This window comes from Adiantum capillus-veneris, chromosome 17 (assembly GCF_014529385.1).
Source record: "Adiantum capillus-veneris isolate H3 chromosome 17, ASM1452938v2, whole genome shotgun sequence".
In the NCBI taxonomy this organism is placed as follows: domain Eukaryota; kingdom Viridiplantae; phylum Streptophyta; class Polypodiopsida; order Polypodiales; family Pteridaceae; genus Adiantum; species Adiantum capillus-veneris.
Genome location: NC_140947.1, coordinates 90,790,701 through 90,812,744, shown reverse-complemented (window position 1 = coordinate 90,812,744; position 22,044 = coordinate 90,790,701). Strand labels below are relative to the sequence as shown.

The following is a 22,044-nucleotide window of genomic DNA, read 5'->3' as shown; positions in this document are numbered from 1 at the left end:
CACTGCGTTGCCACGTTGCGAGATCTTTTTCTCTCACTCTCGTTTTCTCTTTATCTCCGAAGGCATCTCGTCAGATTCGCCCCACTCGACCTGCTTGGAAGATTGTTGGGACATACTGGGTTACTCAATTAATAAACCTCAATTGATCGTATGGGATGCAAATTCTTATTTAATTAACAAAAAGAAGACATATTTATAATGTTGGGCACATCTTAGGTCTTCATAAGATGATACTTGGTTAATGCATCTTTTCAAAGAAAAAGTAAGAAACCTCTTGTTGTGATCATGGTAAATTTCATTGTCTACCGCTAGATTGGAACGAGCTCCGCATCATGGTGATAATGTAAAAAAGTAAAATCTTACATATCTATACTATTATAAAAGGGGGAGGGATTCCGCCCCCCCCCCCCCCCCCCCCCCCCCCCAACATGTGGAAGCAGCACGATGATCCGACCTGTGTGCCCTGCAAATCCGGGCGAGACAAGACTCCGAGAGAGAGAGAGAGAGAGAGAGAGAGAGAGAGAGAGAGAGGAAAAAGTTTTTCATGAGTGGCCTCACGTGGCACTAATCGACAAGCTTCATCCAACGGTCCACAGGTGCTCCCGAGAGTTCAACTCTTTACCATGACCTTATGTTGTAAACCACGAAGAGTTGTGATTGTAGGAGTTAATGGCACGACACGTTGGAGTTTTGACACTTCCTTTTGCGGGGCGTCTGTCTGCTTTCGTAAAATAGAGACAGGGGTTCGACGAGGAGGGGGATGGGGCGGGCACATGATGTGCCTGTCTCATTCGACAATGTCCGCGACAAGAATCTGATGCTGCTCACCAAGCTCAATATCGCTATTTTCCCTGTCAAGTACGATGGCCGCTACTACACCGATGCCATCTCTTCCGGTGACTTCACCAAATTAGGTACAGCCCCCCCCCCCCCCCCCCCCCCCCCCCCCCCTCCCAACACACAACAAAAAACACACACACACACACACACACACCCACTTTTTTTTCCCTTTTGTACACACACTCACACACACACAACATTTGATACTTATGTATGAATGAATACGAGCTCACACTGACTTTGAACTTTGCCCATATTCATTCCACTTTTGTAAGCATAGATTGATGCCAGAGTAAACAACAGCAAGACTGCTGGCAATGTTTATTGCATCCCGCCATTGTCTCAAGCTGCATATTCACTTCATATTCTTGCCACTAGCCCCATGCGATTTTACCATTGTATCAGCCAGTTGGTGAAGTCTATCTAGTCTTTAATGTAGATGGAAGTCCTGTTGATTAGGAGCTCATCTCGACTAGCAAAATTGAAAGGGTACGAAGGCATTTTGTTTAGTCCATTCAAAGCTAAAACATGGTTATAAACACTACCAGGGTTTGTTTTGCAGCTGCTTCTTGAATGAATAATGTCTTCCTCTTCCTATAAGCTGCAAAATTGTATGGTAGGAGGTTTTTCCTTTCCACTTGAAAAGGAAAGTAGTCATAGCAAGGAAAACACATTGCTACATAACTCTTGGCTGGTTTCAAAGTTTTAAGCATAATTTTTTGAAGATTTAAATGCAGAGAGTTCAAGCATTACTTGTATGATTGAATGACAGCCTACTATGGAGACATCTGTGTGGGCTCTATCGCTTGTCGCCTTGACCGGGTTAATGCCAATGTGATGCGGCTATACATCATGACTTTTGGTATTCTGGCTTCTTATCGACGACTTGGTATTGGTACGTTGCATAGTGTCTTTTTGAGCTATTGTGAAGCAAATTAGTTTGTGAAAGCTTCATATGCTTTTGCTCTTTGCTTCTTTGTACTTTGAGAGAGAGAGAGAGAGAGAGAGAGAGAGAGAGAGAGAGAGAGAGAGAGAGAGAGAGAGAGATTCACATCCTTTGGAGACTGAAATCGACCTATAAGACTGACAAATACATCATTGATTTGGGCATCATAATAAAAAGGAAAAAAAGGTGCAGTGGAAATATCCTTAAGGCTCTGATGAATCATGAGAGCTTAACATTACAATGGTAGAAAATCACCATGTGCATAAATGTGTCTACTTGTGGAAAAGACCTTAGTCCATGTCTTTGAGACTGGTGGTGTACTCTTGAAATCTTTGATCATAGCTTTTCCTCCTTTATAACCGTTGACTTTCCTTGTTTCGTTGCTTCTTGGACCTCAGCCAGCTTTGTGGCCCTCATCTTAAGTTGGAGGGGTGTCAGTTCATCTGAGTGTTAGAGTTTCAGAAGTCATCAATTGGGTTTTCTGTTTGGATCTTGAGAGTGAGGGCTTCTTTGTGGTTGTGCCCGCCCTTGTGAGGCTTTTCTAGATTCTAGGCATGTGGGGGGGTTTTCCACTTTTTGTCTGCCTGGCCATTTGTAGGCCTTTTTGTTGGGGACCCTGTTTTTCCTTATTTTTCCCCCATTTATGGGTTTAGGGATTTTAGGATCTGGGTCGGTAGTTTTGTCGACCCCCTATGTAGGGTGGGTGGGGTGACCCCATTTTTTTGGCATTCCATTGTGCTAGAGCCTTGTACTCTCTTATTTTGCAGAGTTGTGCCCCTCTAGACTTGACCCCCCTCTCTCTCTCTCTCTCTCTCTCTCTCTCTTCAAAGCTAGGCTTGGCGATGTCTCGTGGATCCGGAGCATGAGGAGGGTTGTTTGAGGCTGCGATTTTTAGCCAGCATGAGGGCGATGTGGTGGTGTTTTTCATCGTAGAAAGCTTACCGTTTTTGCTCCGAGAGGGGGCTGAACGGTGTTTGCTACGAATTTGTTGCAAAGAACCGTGGTGTACAATCGTTTTTCAGCCAATAGACGACTGAGGAGTGTTGCTGATTTTCAGCGTGAGTTGGACGAGATCTGAGCTGCATTTTGAAGATCAGAAGGTGATTCAAGTGCAAGGATTCGTGATCAAGACCTTTGCAAATACTCAGCCAGCCGTGTCAGATGCAGCAGAAGGGTTTACAGATTTGAATTTAGATCTAGTACTTCGCAAGGTTACTTCATTTGAGAGAAACTGAAGTGAACACAATGAAAGAGAGAGATAAGAGAGATGACACTGCATGTCAGGGTCCTAACCACCCTCAAGATCCCTTTTGCTCTATTGCAAGAGCAAGTACTTGCTTTAGATTACTTGCACAAATGGTAATACAATGGCTAAATGTCACGGGGACGAGCACCACGTGCCAACGGAAAAGAACAGACTGAACAACTTTAAGCACTTCAACTGAACTAAAGGAGATAGACGACACACGAGACGGGGAGTGATGGAGTTCCAACCCGAGAGAGCACTGACCCCAAACCTTGGTGCCCCTTTCGGTATTTTTTTATATTGCTTGAACTCTGTACAATGCCGGTACTTGCGCTCTGCACTTCCCCAGAAGCATGCCAGAGAATGAGCCCTCGGCACATATTTAAAGGCCTTTTGCCTTGAAAAGCAGTTACATGAAAATCTTCAAACTCAAAAGAAACAGGTCCAAAAGCTGCCAACGAAAAGTTTGAAAATCCGTACAATCTGCATGTCAGTAGCCATTGCAAATTACGGCAGTCCGTACAGTGCCACCTCAGCATGCCAGCGCATTTTGCGGGGCATCCATACAATTGCCACATCATCACCAATTTCGCAAGAGATTTAATGTGTGCTCCCGCATTATTTTACTGTGTTTAGTCACTTGGGTCCCATCACACGGGGTCCCCTAAGTTGGCGGGAACTCTTCTTTAAAAAACGGCCACTCGACAAGACTTTGCAAGTTGGTAAAACTTCTATTGCTTTGGCTTCTTTTGTTGCTTCTAGGGTTTAGGCCCCTTGGCAGGGCTGTGCAGGCTTACTCCGTTCTTCAGTGGCTTGACACATCAGCAATTTATGACACTAAATGCTGAATACTGAGTGTTGATGCTTTATGTCCTAAAACTGAAGGCCAAGTGACTCTCTTATAGGTTTTTTAGCCATTTGTCCTACCTACTTTTTATAAATGTCATGTCAAAGTCGCTCATTAATAAATGACCTAAGTGATTGTTCATATGCCTATATGTTTAAGTGATTGTAGTGTGCAAGTGAGGGTATGCAACTATGACTTGCTTGATCATGGATGTCCTTCCAGAGGCTCACAAGGTGCCAGGCTAGATCCTAAGCTAACTAAGACTGATGCTCGTGGCCCAAGTGCAATGCGCACGTGACAAGCCGGTTGGAGACTTTTGTGTGGCAGAGGGGGTTGATTTTGGATTGATTTGGGCAGGTTGTAGTCGCCCTTGCTGAGGAGTTTGGAGATTTCTTTTGACGAGAGGTTGCTTGCATTATTGAAGCCCGACTTGTGTTTGGCTATGAAGGATTTCTTTGCAACCTTGGAGTGTACAATGAAGAAGAAGATTGTTGCGGAGAGTTCTCATGATGGGGACACAAAAGAAGAAGTCTATGTAGCTTTGTAGTGTTTGCGAAAGTCTATTCACAGTGAGGAGTTGCACGAGTTCCATGAGAGGAAGGTTCCAATGTTTCCACAGCATCAAAAGTTGGATGCCATCAACTACCAAGAGGTGCTATGGAGGTGGTATTGGAGGCCTATAACCTTATCTTGATGATGCAAGACAAGATTGAGCGGCCAAAGGCTCCTATGGACAAGTCTCTTTTTTCCAAGGAGTTGGAGAAGCTTGCTAAGCTTTAGCATGCTTGGGATCGGCTCAATGCAAGGATTTGGTCTTTCATCTTCGTCAATCGTACTCGACAGACACTCGGACATTTTTGGAGTATGACTAATGCTCGAGAGATCTTGAACCACTTGGAATGTCACAAATGATGTACCATATTGGCACTAATGAAGTGAACTAGACATTACGGCTGGACAAATTTGAAGCATAACCCAAAATTGGCAAAAAGATGACGTGGCAACCATTTTTATAAAATGCGCTGTGCGTGCAATCGCTTGGCAGCTTTTGCTTGAGGTTTTGGCGTGAACTTTTGGAGGCCTTGTGTTTAGCAACTGAAAAGCAAAGTTAGGGCCCCCTTGTAACATTTATAAGTCTTCTGTGGAGGTGGTGCTGACAGAGGAGCTTAGAAGCGATTGTAGAGCACTCCTCCTAGCTGTTGTACTTTATGATCATCAATCAAGGATTGGGGCTAATGCATTTGGAAGCGGAATTCTACCGCTTTGTGTTGACTTTTCTCTCTCTCTTACAGGCGTAATTGAGGGCGATTACAATTCTTTCAAGAGGGGGGTATGTCACAAAGTGATGACGTGTCATGACCATCTGTTAGAGAAATGGACAAGTGGACAAGGGAAACTGAACAGACTAACTTGAAGAACGTATGAAGCACCGGCCGTGGGGCCCGAAACCCTAAATGACAGACGCTTGAACCTTGAAAGGGATTTCCATAAAATGCGTTGACATGTTGATGTGACAGAATGTACGATGTTGACGTGGCAGGGACGTACGGAATTTCCGTGATTTGTGCTGCAGGTGCCACGTGAGAGGCTGTACGGATTTTCGCAAATTACGCTGGCTGGTTTTGGGAATGTTCAGTGTTAGCTTTTGGCGACTAGAGCTTTTGGGTGAAAGTGCTTCTGAATTAATTGCTTTTGGGGCTTTGCTTTTGGGCATCCCATGTATTGTTTATAAGAGCCCTTGGGGCCTCACTTTGCAGAGAATTTTTGATGTAGAGTCTGAGAGCAGAGGTCCCTCGAGAGTTGTATTTTGCAATGATTAATGATAAAGAAACATTGAAAGGTCCGCCGTGCCGTGTCGACTCTCTCTCTCTCTCTCTCTCTCTCTCTATATATATATATATATATATATATATATATATATCAAAGTTCAGTGCTTTTGAAGTTTCTGTTCGTGTGTTGCTATTGATTTCTTGCTTGGAGTGTCCAAGCCTGTTACAAATGGGATGTACATCAATCAGACATTGTTACTGCTTTCTTGAATGGTGATATATTTGAAGAAGTTTATGTATCGTAGCCTCGCAGTTTTGTCAAGAAAGGAAAGTGCGCAATTGTAAGAAAGCTTTGTGTAACACAGTGCTAACGTGTCAAAACCCTGAAGAATGGAGTCAACTTACAGATGCCGGCCGAGGGGCCTAAACACTAAGAAGAACAAGTAACAGAAGAAGAATTCCTACCAACTTATGGAGACCCCGTCCGATGGGGCCCCAAGTGACATAAAGAATTAAAATAAAGTAGGACACACACACACACACACACACAAGAAATTGCAAAGCTGGCAGTTGACGTGGCAAAATTTCAAAAATCACACTGACAGATGACGTGGCATGCTATACGGATTTCTGTCTTTTGTGCTTATTGGTAACGTGGCAGTTGTACGGAATTTCGGATTTTACGTTGGCAGCTTTTGAGCATTGCTTTTGGACCAGATGCTTTTGAGTTTTGATTAAATATGAGGTTAGGGCTCATTCTCTGGCATGCTTCCCGAAGAGGGTGCAGAGTCTGGAGTATTGGCTTGTACTGAGTTGATGCAATATAAAGAAATACCAAAAGGGGCGCCAAGGTTTGGGGCCAATACTCTCTGGGGTGGAATTCTACCACTCCGTGTCGTGTGTCGTCTCTCTCTCTCTCTCTCTCTCTCAGTTCAATTGTTAATGAAGTGCTAAAAGTCTGTTTAGTCTGTTCTTTTCTATTGGCACGTGGTGCCTGTCTTGTGACGGTAGTATCAGAGCATCAGGCGTGTGCTTTTCTGAAAGCATACCGGTCCCACAAAAGAGTAGACAGAGCAAACGAGAGACTTCTGGAATTTATTCGAGGTACCTTCGTCCTTCGACCCGGACTTATTAGCCACTCCTACCCTTACTTCATCGCGCATTGGGCGCGCTCCCGTCTTCACCGCTCATGTCTTACAGGGCATAAGCCATTAAGATCACTTGCACGAGAATGCCCCGAAGATGTGTTGTAACCGGTTTGGAAGGAGAGGTGTGAAAGTGAATCAGCTTAGGGCAAAGCGGCTTGGGAGTTGTGTGTGGCCAACCCTTTGGAGTACGAGAAGGCATATATTATTCTCCAGACCACAGTTACCCGGAACGGATTTTCGGAATGGGGAACGACAATGAGCATGAAACGCCATTCCCTGTTATGGATACTCACGTTTTAAACATGGAACAGGGATTCGAAACAGGAAGTTGGAGGGGGAGTGGAGAAGGGAGACTTGAAAATGGCCATTCCTTGTAACTATGCGAGTCTAGACCTCGTACCTTCAACATAGCTGTAAAGGCCTAAATAACCCCGTTTTTGTATATTTTTATACTTTGTGAACCTGGACACATTTTTTAAAGTCACTTATAATAAAAGTGGGAAAACCAAAAACTCAAAAACGTGAGCTCTCTCTCTCTCTCTCTCTCTCTCTCTCTCTCTCTCTCTCTCTCTCTGTGCTTCGATCCCTAGCGCTTCCTCTCTGCTGCACTCCGCCTCCTGCTTCTTGCCCCAATCTTACACTACATCGCGACGCGCACCTACCGGTACCTTCTGCTTCGCGCTTTCAACTGGTATTAGAGCCCTAGGGTTTCAAAACAGCCGTACGCAGTCTGCTGGACAGCGAGTTAAATTGCTCTCCCGCGATCAATTTCGCTTCCATCGCGAAGCCCCTTGCTTCCGGGGTCGCAAAGGTCACCAAAACTGCCAAAACAGCCCAAAACAGGCTGTTTTTAGGTCAAAACAGGTGATTTACAGGTTATAACAGGTCAAAACAGCAATACGCAGGTGTATGAAAGTTGTGGGGTCACATGTATTGATGTTTGTGGCGACAAATTGAGTGAAAAGCTGAGTACAGGTGCTTGAATTTGCACTTTTCAGTTGAAACTTCAGATTTGGACAGTTTCATTGTGGTCTATTGTATGCAAAGTCTTGTGGTTGCTCCTATTTGCTGAATTTTCAGCCTATTGCATCTCTCTTGTATACACACTTGTGGTTGAATTAAAATGGCTTCTTCCATCCGTGTCTGATACTAAAAGTTTGATGGAAGTCAAACGTTTCGATGGTCAAGGTTTCGACCTTTGGCAAGAACGCATGCAAGGTATCCTTTTCTTAAAGGATTGTGAAGATGCATTGGAAGAGAATAAGCCGCCAGGTTTGTCTGACGAAGAGTGGGCCAGGTTGAATAAGAAGGCTATGGCCTATATCAAAATGACTATCAACGATGACATTTTGACGGACATCAAGCGTTTGGACTCTGCTTATGCAATATGGCAAAAGCTAAAGTCGAATTATGAAAACACCATGCCTGTGAACCAGTTGCATTTGATGCGAAAGTTCGTGAATATGCAGCTTGATGACTCGAAGTCAGCTTCTGAGCATTTGAGTGCTTTTACAAGTGTGCTGAGTCAGTTGCAGGACAGTGGGCTTCAGCAATTCGATGATAAGCTGAAAGCTATTTTCTTGCTTATGACATTGCTAGATACTTGGGAAACCTTGGTTGTCTCTTTGAGCAACAGTCCCACCCTCATGTATGACGGTGTGAGAGGGTCTATTTTTAATGAAGAGATTAGACGCAAGTCCAGTGGGGAAGGTGGCAGTTCTTGCCACGTCCTCGGGTTCATGCTTTTGTGCTGAGGCAAGAGCCTCCTTGAGCAGGAACAGGGTAGCTAGTCCAGTGGGGAAGGTGGCAGTTCTTGCCACGTCCTCGGGTTCATGCTTTTGTGCTGAGGCAAGAGCCTCCTTGAGCAGGAACAGGGTAGCTAACTGCTACTCCAAAGCAGACACCGGTGAGGGTCATAACCTCACCGTACAGGTGCGTTTTCAGCGCTGTGTATGCGCTGTAAATTGATTGTTTTTCAGCCATACGGACACTAGAACCATTGGGAATAGTGCCCCACTGGCAGAGGATAGTTAGGGGACTGTTTGGGGGTGAAAACAGGGCAAAAACCAGTAAATACAGCGTGCTGAATTTATTGTTTTTGGGCAAGAATCAGAGGGTTTATGCCAGTGGAAGCGAGTTCTAGCAGGGGAATTGGTTTCGCGCAAGTTTTGGGGTTGTTAATTTGGCCAAATCAAGTGGTATCTAGTTGGATATAGACAAAGGATTCCCAGGACTCTACTTTGTAAATTTACCCTCTCAAAGTATAAAGAAATACCGAAAGGGGCGCCAATTTTGGGGCCTACAGGTTGTCAGCGTCTGCTCGGGGCATTCTAGCTTCCGAGCCGTGTGTGTATTCAAGTGTTAATTCCCGTCGCAGGTTCTCTTTGTAAAGTGCTTTGTGTGTGTGTCTAAAGTAAAGAATTTCGGGTGAAAGCCAACGCCTACCGCCCCACCACGGGCCGGTTTCAAGGTTCCGTTGCCGGGACATCAATCACTTTTTCCTCAAAGAGTGAGCCTCGGTTGTTTTGGGTAAAGACACAGAGTACAAGAACGCGGGATTACACTATGGCCGACAAAGGGAAGGGCATTATGGAAGAGGGTTCCTCTTCACAGGACAGACAGGAAGTTCTGCATGTTCGCCCTGCCAAAAAGTGGTCAAATTAGGGTTGATTTTTTACTGCGTTTTAGGGTTTGCAAATATGAACCAAGATGAGATAGGGAGAGGTCTCACAATGCTAGATTGGCCATTAGATCTCCTGCGGGAGTGATGTGGGTTTGCTAGGCGACACGCTGCTTACCGATTCTCTGAGGCGATTGCTTGGATTCTTTGCGCATCGGTAAATCATCTTGAAATTTGAGCTTACTTGGTCGTGGGTAGTGACGCTACAATGTTGTGAAATTATGCTCGTTTGCAAAGGCAAGAGCCTCTTGCACAGGTAAAAAGTTAAGGGACAGGTTGCAAGATGCTATGTGGTGAAGTTCAAGAACTATCCATCTATGGATGGAAAGTGGATGGAAGAGCATGAAGTGTCAGAGTCACCAAATGTATTGTAGCTTTACCTTGAGGTCTTTGGGTTGCAACCTATGTATGTCCCAACCCAGTGTTTGCAAAGGAGGGGTAATGATAGAGCTAGCGCATCAAATGTACTCATGGATTCAGTGCAATAGCAGTGTACAATTTGACAAAAGTATGAAGGTCTCATTAAGTAATTTGTACACATGTTTTGACAGTCTTTCTTGCAGATATATGCGATGATAAAAGAGTGCTAACAACACAAGATCATCAGTGGCATGTATTTATGGTATGCAATCGAGGACGTTTGCGATTTCAAGAGGGGGGTATGTCACGAGGACGTGGCAACTGCTAACTTTAGTTGTTGGTTTCTTTCCAATGATTTTTGTTTAATTTTTGAGACCCTCTTTTTGAAGTTGCAAATGGTCGGACATTGTATGGCCAATGTGAATGATAGTTTCACCCGCAGACAGAAAGTTGATCGGCACTGGAACTCGTAAAGTAAAAGGATGTTTAGGCTCAGTTCAAGATCAGGTAGGTCCCCTCGTCGCACTTAGCAAGTTGGTGGATACTAGGAAGTGAACTCAATAAAGACATAAAGTCAAGGTGGGATCACCAACAGAAAGTATCCGACAGTTGGGCCACATTTCACTTTTGGATGCGGTCCCAATGAGGATAGATGGTCAAATGATCAGTGGGAGCCCAACGGAAGCATCTCCTAAAAATCAGGGAACTGCTATTTTGGGCCGTGAAATGTGTTCGTGTCATTACCTTCGGTATGACCAGGGGAACATTTTATTACTCTGCTGCAAAGTCAACTGATGCACCAGTTGAGAGATTTTAAGCAAGAAGCCCAATGCGGGAAAATTGTATGTATGAGTGCCAAGTGGCACTTTTTGGTCAATTTACCAAGTCTGGGAGAAGAGAACTCGTAACTGACTTTTTGGGGCAGTTTTGGAGGCTGATAACTGTGATTTTCAGCCATTTCTCTCCTTTTTTGAGCTTCCCATGACTTGACCTAGGTCCAAGGAGCTCATTTTCAGCATTAGAAGGCACATATACGTGTTTACAGGGCTGTTTTGCTGTGTTTTCAGCGATACGCAAGTTTTGGCAGCCATGGAAATCTTCCTCTTTTTACATCTATTTGTTCACAAATGCATTACAGGTCAAGGGCAGCAGAGGGGCGCTCGATTTATGCTGGGGGGATGCTTCATTGAGAATCTGTCACAGGTTAAGATCTATGGAGTGCTTTCTTTCCCTCCCATGTACAGTGTGGTGCTAGGAGTGATGCCCTGCACGCTACACACTGCTCTCTCTCTCTCCCCTACGTGCAGTTATGTGATGCCCCACAAGAGGGCTCTTCATTTGATTGATGTACAATTGTGTGGGTTCATGCTTTTGTGCTGAGGCAAGAGCCTCCTTGAGCAGGAACAGGGTAGCTCCAAAGCAGGCACCGGTGAGGGTCATAACCTCACCGTACAGGTGCGTTCTCAGTGCTGTGTCGCGCTGTAAATTGATTGTTTTTCAGCCATACGGACGCCAAAACCATTGGGAATAGTGCCCCATTGGTAGAGGACAGTTAGGGGACTGTTTGGGGCTGAAAACAGAGCAAAAACCAGTAAATACAGCGTGCTGAATTTACTGTTTTTGGGCAAGAATCAGAGGGTTTATGCCAGTGGAAGCGAGTTCCAGCAAGGGAATTGGTTTCACGCAAGTTTTGGGGCTGTTAATTTGGCCAAATCAAGTGGTATCTAGTTGGATATAGACAAAGGATTCCCAAGACTCTACTTTGTGAATTTACCCTCTCAAAGTATAAAGAAATACCGAAAGGGACGCCAATTTTGGGGCCTACAGGTTGTCGGCGTCTGCTCGGGGCATTCTAGCTTCCGAGCCGTGTGTATTCAAGTGTTAATTCCCGTCGCAGGTTCTCTTTGCAAAGTGCTCTGTGTGCGTGTCTAAAGTAAAGAATTTCGGGTGAAAGCCAACGCCTACTGCCCCACCATGGGCCGGTTTCAGTTCTGCCTACAATGCAAGAGGTAGAAATCAAAAGTGTGATGTGGGCAACAGGACTCAAAATAGAAGTAAGAGCAAGACAAATGATAAGTATGTCACTTGTTATCAATGTGGCAGAAAGGGTCACAAGAAACCCGATTGCAGGTATTTCAAGAAAGAGTAGGAAAGGAAGAAGGAAACGCAACATAAGAAGAAGAAAGATGAGAAGAAAGGGGAAAAATTAGCAGGTGATTCCTCCTGGGATGCTGAGAATGCAAATGTATACTCTAGTGTGGTCATTGTGGAGTTGTCAGACATTTAGGAAATCTTGGTTGCGGCTTCACGTCCCTCAGATTTGGTGATAGCTAATGCAAAAGACATGATTATCTCGAAGAAAGATGTCATTGATGCATTGCTCAGTGCTAATGATGGCCTATCCCAGTCATGGATAGTGGATTCTGGTGCTTCATTCCATGTGACTCCATCTTTGGAGCGTTTTGCTACATATACTGCATGCAATTATGGCAAGTGTACTTTGGTGATAATTTTGCTTGCAATATTGAGGGAATGGATACTATGCGTTTGGCTCTCAACAATGGTCAAGAGCTTGTGTTGAATGATGTCAGGTTTGTACCAGGCATTAAGAAAAGTTTGCTATCTGTTGGCCAGTTAGATGCACATGGTTATACTACCATCTTTGCTGGGGGTTCATGGAAGTTGCTTAAGGGCTCTATGCTTGTTGCACAAGGGTCTAAAAGAGGTACTTTGTACTATCTTCGATCAAGGTGGAAAGGTACGGAGTGTACGGTACGTAATCAGTACATAGTAACAGGGAATGGCCATTTTCAGGTCTCCGTTCCCCGTTCCCATTCCAAGTTCCTGTTACGAATCCCCGTTCCGTGTTTCAAACGTGAGTACTCATAACAGGGAATGGAATTTTGTTTCGCGTTCCCGTTCCGCATTCCCGTTCCTGGTAACTATGAATCAGTACGTAAGGTACGTACTTCTGTACGGATCGGCCTTAAGGTACGAGACCAGTACGTAACATTTATAACAATAAAAAGAATAGTGACTTTAGCCTTTTTCAGTCTATACATACTAGGAACTACATAGAGTCTAGACATAGATACTACTTCAAACATCCATTAGATACTGCTTCAATGTCCATTAGATATTTTGCTTCAAATGTTATCCGTACTTAACTCTTAGATTACATCACTTAGTCAAATTTCAATAGCACTAAACATGAGTCACGATTGCGAAAAGTTAAAACTTAAAACTTCAACATACCATGATACCGGAATCAAAATACATAAAACATCAAGAGTCAAGATTGAGGACTGATTATCAATCCTCATACAAATTTGGATACATTAGTCCATTGCTCAATGGCAAGATGTCCCTAAAAAAACAAAATAACAAAAAAAAAATTTGTGAAAGGGGGGGAAAAAAAAAACGTACACTATCTATCCGTACGTACAGAACCGTACCGTACCGTACGGATGCAACCTTGTCTTCGATGCAAAGCTTTGCCTGGCAAGTTTCTTGCTATTGTTGACGTTGCTTCACACACGGAATTGTGGCATAAGAGACTTGGCCATATGAGCCAAAAGGGTATTGATGTGCTTTCCTCTCTAAAGAGGGTTGATGTAAAAGGCAAAAACCCTCTCTAAAGAGGTGATGTAAAAGGCAAAAACTTGGATTTTTATAACTATTGTCTTTATGGAAAGCAAAGAAATCTTCTTATTACTCTGGTGTCTCTTGCAAAGCTAATCCTCTTGATCTTATTCACTCCGATGTATGCATTATGCATGTTAAGTCTTTTGGTGGTGCGTTGTATTTTGTTACATTCATTGATGACTGTACTAGGAAAGGATGGGTGTGTTTGTTGAAAAGTAAGAGTGAGACTTTTAATGCTTTTAAGAAGTTTCATGCTTTTGTCATTACGCAAAAGAGTACTAAGCTTCAATGTCTCAGATCTGATAATGGAGGAGAGTATGTATCTGTCGAATTTCAGCGTTTTTGTGATGAAAATGGAATTAAAAGGGAGTTGACAGCCCCTTATAATCCGTCTTCTAATGGTGTGGCTGAGAGATAATCGTACTTTATGCGAGAGAGTGCGCTGCATGTTTTCCACCGCTAATCTTTTCCAAGAGTTTTTGGGGGAGGCGTTGAAAACTGCAGTTCATATTTGCAATCGCTCTCCTAATAGTACGCTGAAAAATGACATTCCAGAGGAGGTTTGGTTTGGCAAACCTGCCTCTTATGATCATTTGAGAGTATTTGGTTGCGAAGCTTTTGTTCATGTACGCAATGACTTGAGAACAAAGCTTGATATGAAGTTCATTAAAGGAGTCTTCTTAGGTTATGGGGAAGAAAGTGAAATGGGCTATAGAGTGTGGTTTCCACAATTTAGAAAGGTAATACGCAGTCGAGATGTAATGTTCAATGAGGCAAAATTGCTTAAGAATGCTACAAAATCTGATGCTGACAAGAAAATAGTCAGATTTCAGTCTTCCGTGCCACCCATTGATGTTGAAAAAGAGCCTCATGATGCATTACCGCAAGCTGAAATTGATAATCAGCCGGTTAACCTTGAGCCAGAAGAGGTAGGACATGATTTTGATGCTCCTAATGAGGATGGACAGCCACCTGAATTGGCTGAAAATGATTCTCAGCAGCATGATAGAGTTGAAAATGAGTTGCCTTATGATGTAGAACCGTTGCCTGAGAATGTAGGTCATTGGGTACGCAGGTCAGCTCGTTTGAGAAGGCAACCACAAAGATTTAACCCCTCTTTGGATCATGTAATGTTGACTGATGAGGGTGGACCTCTTACATATAAAGAGGCCAAATCATGTGAGTCAAGCAGTAAGTGGGAGCTTGCGATGCAAGAGGAAATGAAATCCTTGCATGCAAATGATACTTGGGATCTTGTACCATTGCCTAAAGGGAGAAAGGCTCTTCCTACCAAATGGGTATACAAGGTTAAGATTGTGGATGAAAAACCCTAGTACAAGGCAAGATTGGTTGCAAAAGGATATGCACAGAAAGAAGGAATTGATTTTCAAGAAATCTTTTCTCCTGTTGTAAAGCTTACAACTTTACGTATCCTTATGCTCTCGTTGCGGTGCTTGATTTGGAATTGAATCAAATGGATGTAAGGACAGCTTTTTGCATGGTGACATTGAAGAGGACATATACATGAAACAACGTGAAGGTTTTGTAGTTCCTATACGCGAGGAACTTGTATGCAAACTGAAGAGGGCTCTGTATGGTTTGAGACAATCATCACGACAGTGGTATAAGAAGTTTGACACTTTTATGCTGTCTCAAGGCTTTAAACGCAGCCATGCAGATCATTGTTTGTATACGAAAAGGGATGAAGATGGTAGTCCCATCATACTTGTTCTCTATGTTGATGACATGTTGCTTGCCGGGAAACATAAGATTAGTCTCGATGCTCTGAGACGTAAGCTAAATTCAGCATTTGCTATGAAGGATTTGGGTGATGCAGAGCATATTTTGGGCAAGCATATTAGAAGAGATAGAAAGCTGAAATTGCTGTTTTTATCTCAAGAAAGGTACATTGCAAAAGTACTTGATAGATTTAATATGGCTGATGCTAAGTCTCTTGGGGTACCTTTACCTCCATACACTAAGCTTAGCAAAGCAGATTGCCCAAAGGATGAGGTGGCATTGAAAGCAATGAAGGGAATCCCTTATGCATCAACTTGTGGTTCTCTTATGTATGCTATGGTTGCCACTCGTCCCGACATTGCTTATGCAATGAGAGTTGTTAGTCGATACATGTCGAATCCTGGCAAAGCGCATTGGGAAGCTGTCAAATGGATTTTAAGATATTTGAAAGGTACACAATCAAAGCGTATTTGTTATGGGAAAAGTGACTTAAAGTTGCAGGGATATTGTGATGCAGATATGGCAGGTGACATGGATACCAGGAAATCTACCAGTTGATATGTATTTGCCATTGTTGGTGGTGCAGTCTCTTGGTGTTCTAGGTTGCAAAAAATTGTGGCATTGAGTACTACTGAGGTTGAATATATTTCAGCCACAGAGGCTTCAAAGGAGGCCATTTGGTTGGGCAGACTTGCAAAAGAACTTGGCATGCCTGCTCGTACACCCGTGTTGGGTTGTGATAGCCAGAGTGCTGTCTATTTAGCAAAAAATGCCATGTTTCATGCACGTACCAAACACATAGATATGTGGTACCACTTCATACGTCAGGTATTGGAGGATTGTCTAGTCACCTTGACTAAGATCCATACACAGGATAACCCTACAGATGTTCTCACCAAGAGTTTTGCTAAGGCTCAACATGAGCATTGCATACAGTTGGTGGGAGTCGGTTAACTTAAAGGCGTCATTTATGCCTTTAAGTGGGAGGTTGTTGGGTCAAAGGCCTAAATAACCCCGTTTTGTACATTTTTATACTTTTTCTAGGTTCAATGTGAACCTGGACACATTTTTTAAAGTCACTTAGAATAAAAGTGGGAAAACCCAAAACTCACTTTTTAAGTTTTCCCAAAAAACGTGAGCTCTCTCTCTCTCTCTCTCTCTCTCTGTTTCGATCCCTAGCGCTTCCTCTCTGCTGCACTCCGCCTCTTGCTTCTTGCCCCAATCCTGCACTACATCGCGACGTGCACCTACCGGTCCCTTCTGCTTCGCGCTTTTAGCTCTCTCGCATGCAGATTTTGGTGCAGCTTTGTGGAGTTGTATGCGGCCCTTGGAGTGCGAGTAGTAGTATAAAAATCCAGATTTTGCAACTTCAACAAAGCCCACCCTTGCTCAGACGCCAACAACATTGACCAAAATCAACAAAGAGCCATGGATAGCAAATTGACCACCATCTAGTTAGCGGCCAATGCTCAACCACAACTCTCAAGGAAACTGGCAAATTGTTTGGCTCGAGATTGTGAAGTCAAAAGCAAATGGACAAGTTCGCTAGGGGACAGAGGCAAAGGCAAGCTTGACAAGGATGGCAAGTATCAGTACTTAGTTAGCTACCTCGGTACCCACGAGGTTCGACAACAATTGTTATGAATGTGACATGACGCTTTGTTTGGCTCCGGAGTTTGAAACGAAAGGCAAAAGCAGGAACTCACATGATGACAAAGTTCAAGGCAAGTTGGACAGAGATTACGGCAATAAAGATTTGACAAAGATCGGCATGGCACACGTGGTGGTGACCGCAGTGGCCACGACACTAGATTTCTAGTCAAAGGACAGTTGCCGCCTCTGCTTCAGCCAGAGAGGCTTGTGAGTGGTAGGGGGGGCTAGAAGTTCTCCGTATAAATAATTTGGACCCTTGTGTTGGAGTTCAAGTTATCGGTGTTTGAACCCGTAGGTCGAAGTTCAAGGCACTTGCATCTGGCAAGGAACCAATCAAACGTCTAAAACACTATGTCTGCGTGCACCAATCCATTGTTGTTGGTTGGATCATGGACAAGATGTGTTCCATTAGTTCATTATCTTGGAGTATTATTTTTGGACGTGAAGTTCACGAATGGGGATTTTTGGACATAGTGTGGTCTACAGTTCAATTTTCTACAAGGCAACCGATGCACAAGATGGCATTTTCTAAGGTACAAAGTCGAGGGTAGCAAAACCAAGGTGTATTCAGTATCCCGTCCGATGCTCGGGTGTCCATGGTAGCTTCTACATCGACTTGGTCTCACTATTGATGTCCACTACGAGCTGCAGAGAGGGTGTAGGCATCTCAAGTGAACTGCCCAAAGTGATCCCAATATTTATATTGGCTTTTGGGGATTTATTTCACTTATTTGTCAAAATCTTGGTAGGGCAATTTATTGAGGTCTCTATATAAGAAACCCTTAGCCCCCATTGTATTCATTTGTTATCTCATTGCCAAGGTTGGTTGGTTCAGGAGTCTCTCTCTCTCTCTCTCTCTCTCTCTCTCTCTCTCCGTGGTCTATACGCTTCCGCATCGTCAACTTTGACACCTCCAAGGGCCCCCCTCTCTATCGCTAGAGAGGTACATAGTTTTTCCATACGTCAACCACATGTCGGACGCACACGGGTGTTGAAGTACGGATCAAACTACTCGGAAATTCCACACGTCAGATAGTCTACCACATAGGATGCTTAAAAGCCTACATACTACACCACCATGTTTAAAACTTTATACACAAACACAAAACCATAAGAAACTTTAGAAATTTGAATTTAGAGACTAGCTTGTTGCTCAATGTGCACTTCTTACACCAATCAATCAATGACCATCAGTCAATCAGGCATGTAGACGAAGAACAAAAAGTGGAGAGATGAAGCCTCAAAGTAATGTAGTAACCTCCAAACAAAAAGGAGTCGTATAGTAGTCTCGTAAATCCAAAACATAAGTAGAGACTAGAGGCTAGAATCTAAACTGTAGAGTCAACACCATAAGTAGAGGTTCAACACCATAAGCAGGTGGCCAGGCGCAGTGAGCTTTAACTCTCACCATAGCTCACATCCTCATCGTCATAAGCGGCACCGTCATCACCATCACCATCATCCTTGTCCTCGTCCTCATCCTCATTCTCATCACCAAACTGAGCATGATGTCCCAATACGATTGATACCAACACTGGAAATAGGCTCTATCGCACTTGTAGTACTCTCTGCAATGGATTCCTAAATCTCTTGCAAGGCAAGCAAGCCATCCTCATTTCCTTCTTGAGCATTTCCAATGTGACCTCCATTCTCTCATAGCCTCGCTCTTTGATTTTGGATATGAGCCTCAAGTTCATGTGCATGTACACAAGCTTCTCTGTATGAAATGGGAGTAGCCTATTTCTTCTCTTGGTATGAATGAGAGAGAAGGTAAATGAAGAGGGCAAGTAAATGACCAATGGGCAAGGTGTTAGGTCACCAACCTTTAAGTATGAGAATGCTCTGTCTCAATTGAGCTCAAAGCTGCAACCTTTCAGCTTATGCAATTGACGAGCCTTATTACCCTCGGTAAATTTCTTTCCATTCCGTTTGTGTCGACCTATAATAAGGTCTTGGGTAAAGGGAAGGCCCAAGAGTTTGTCGCTCGGGAAAGGACCTGCCGACTCGCCGTTCAAGATATGGGGAGTTCCCTTCTTCCCGCATGCCTTGCTATCATATCCGCGCATCTCTTCGTCCGGGAGGTCGAGTTTGTTCAGATTGCTAGTGACGACGACTATTATTCCGACGCGCCTGACCACTTGAGGCTTATCGTGAAACGAATTATGTTTGGTGGGGGTAAACTGAGCTTTTCCATACCTTATAACCCCTTGATATTAATTGTTGCTCAGTTTCTCGTAGGTGTTTCGGTCTTCCAGTCGGTCAGCTTTCTCATCCTTCTTTTGTCTTATAAACCCTTCGATAAATCAGTGGGGCCCGCACCGTGATTAATAGCCTCCTCTTGACTCATGCTACTATTTAATATATACTAGCTGTGTACACTTATGATCTATTACCATACATATGATCTATTACCATACATATAACCCTACTCCAGTTGGGGAGGGTACAGTTTAGGGAAAAGGGGAGTGTGGGCCTCTACCAGCCCCTTTTCCAAGTGTCGTCCTGGTGAAGGCCTCGGCGCCTTCCTCCTTAGGGTCTCTTGTGTCCCTCCCCCCCTTTAGAATTGTAACCATATAAAGGAGGGGTAAAAGACAAAAGGTCAATTATGAATGAAAGAATAACTCTCAAATGGGTACCTAAAGTGCCCAACGAGGATGCTCTGAGGAGACAATCCTTGAGGTATATAGCCATGCACTCCTCGGTGCGTAACCATTTTGTTGAAATGGCCTCCGCCCAAGGTTCCTATCCAGGCCTTCAATAGGGCTCTAACATGCCAACCCACCACAGAATGGCCCATCGTTTCTAGGAAGCGGACAGCTATCTAAACCTCACCCTGCGTAGTTGGGCAGATGCAACTCCCTCCCCGGAGGAGGGTGGCCAGCGGGTGTCGTCTAACTCACGATAGCTGCCTGTATCCCACCACCGGGCGGCGGCTATGCCCATCTAAACTGAGCTACCCATATCTTACAAGCGGGTGGTTGCTCTCTCTTGAATACGATATGCTGGTCAACTAGCCAGGAGAAGGTTGAATGAACGACGAAAAAATGCGTGAAAACCTCGCAAAGGATCTTCACAAGCGCATGGCTCAAAGTTCCAGGGAGGATAATTCCTCTCAGATCCCTTTAAATATTGGCTTTGGTTTGGGTTTGCAGAGCTCTGAAACTAATAGCTCATGTGGCTCGGGCCTTTTTGCGGTTTATGACACCAGGTGGTAGCACGGCCACTCACGCTCCAAGGGTGTCGCACCAGCCGCCGTCTTCCTTCGCCGATTTTCGAAGTGCTGAGGTTCACCACCGGGAGCCTCTAACGAGGCCTTTATCCCCATCCCGTCGGGCATGGAGTGTGCAAAAGGATCCTCTTGATGTAGACCCTATTTCTGTCACTGTTATTGGCCTTGACGACGACTCCTTCGTTTATAGACAGGCTGGGGGTGACTCTAACCCTGTCCCTCTGAAGCGTTTTATTATTGCATTGCGCCAAATATGGCCATTGTCGGCTCTCGCGCAGGCCCCCGGATCGTTTGAACGATGGTGGAACAGAAGTGCGCCCCAGCCGGCGCGCCCTAGAACTCAAAGCACTTGGGCACTCGTCTGCGCAGGCGATATCAGCAGGCTCTGTTGCAGATAGGGGCCTTCTTATTGCTCGTCCTCCTTGTCCTTTTTTTCTGGTATACCTATGGTACGACAGCCCTGTGCGAGGCGTACCGGGGGTGGCCGTCTCTGCTTCATGCGCGTGATCTATATAATTAAAGGGCAGTTTAGGAGAAAACGGGATCATCAAAAGGGTAAGGAGCGGCCAGCTGAGCAATCCCTAGGAACCGCCCCTTCTACAAGGACGTTGCCAACCCCAGACTACGCTGCGCTTTATGAATACCCACCACGGTGGGTCCCTTAAGAAGGAATAGCAGCAAGACCGTTGGCCTTAGAAGTTGTGCATTCCTTATATGGAAGTAATGAATGTCAGTGTTTCGAATGCTCCATAATTGATTTGAAGTGTGGTAACAGTACCTTCACGGTATAAAGTTACCCTGCCTTTTTGGATTGGCACTGAATCTTGTTCATGGCTTGATGTTGTCATTGTTTATTCCTCAGTGGATTTTTAAATGGGCTCAAGAAGAAGAGTTGAGTTTATTGTTAAATGTTTTCTCAGGCTCTCTGCTGATTTGGAGCAGATTAGATTTGCTAGCTGGTTTAGGGATGGAGATGTTATTGTAATATAAGTCTATACTAGCACCCACTTACGAGGTTATTGATTGTTGCAGGGTCAAAACTGATGAAACACATACTGGATCTTTGCAGGCAGGATGTGACTGTTTCAGAGATTTATTTGCATGTTCAAACTAATAATCAGGAAGCCCTTGCTTTTTATCAGAAATTTGGATTTGAAGTGAGAGAAAAAATAGAAAATTACTACACTGATATTGAGCCCCCAGATTGTTATTTACTTGTAAAGAATTTACCTTCTAGCAGCAAGGGAAGAGGTGTTGCCTGAAATCATGTAAGGTCTCATCACACATTCTTTCAAATCGGTGAAGAGTAGTATTCTTTATAGAAATACGGGACGTTTAACACCGCTAACAGTTGTTGGATGTAAGCATTTTTTGTATGCTGACTGTGGCTTTGTCGATTGAGATGAACTAACGCCAGTTGACAGAATAGTAATTATGCGAACTTGAAAAAACTTCCGTGAATGGGGTTACTTTGGCATTTTCTCTGTCAGTCCCCCTCTCTGTGACAATTTTGTATAAGAAGGCATTTGGGTGGGTGCCTGTGTAGCCTTTGTTTGATGCTTTGATTTCTGAATGGTGTATCAGAAAATTTAATTATTGTAGGCATTGTGGTGCTTACTATGGCATTTGTTTTGTGGTTTGATTTTCGAAGTGTCGGAACATTCAATTCTCGCAGTGATACTGAAGGAGAATTTGTTATTAGCATGTTTGATGCTCTTCAGATGTCATGTAATTTGCAGCAAACTCATTTGCTTGATTTATCTGGATATTTTGGTGCACCTAGAGATTACACATTGCTCTTTCGGTGACAGTGCGATGGAAGTCAAGTCTGTTTGGAAATTTAAGGCTCCTTGGACTTTTCCTATCAGGTCTAGGGCTGGAATGAGACAAATGGCCTCGATGTGTCACAAGAAAGAAGCATCGTGATTGATTTGGGTCTCC

General features: G+C 44.1%; 1 protein-coding gene across 1 annotated transcript; it reads left to right on the top strand.

Annotated features, from left to right (window-relative positions):
- Positions 1–672: 672 nt before the first annotated feature.
- LOC147437690 (uncharacterized) lies at positions 673–21,564 on the top strand. Its single transcript, XM_086485983.1, has 3 exons — positions 673–914; positions 1,613–1,735; positions 21,136–21,564. The coding sequence occupies exons 1-3, from the start codon at positions 761–763 to the stop codon at positions 21,363–21,365; spliced, it is 507 nt and encodes a 168-aa protein (XP_086342109.1). The 5' UTR covers positions 673–760; the 3' UTR covers positions 21,366–21,564.
- Positions 21,565–22,044: the final 480 nt, after the last annotated feature.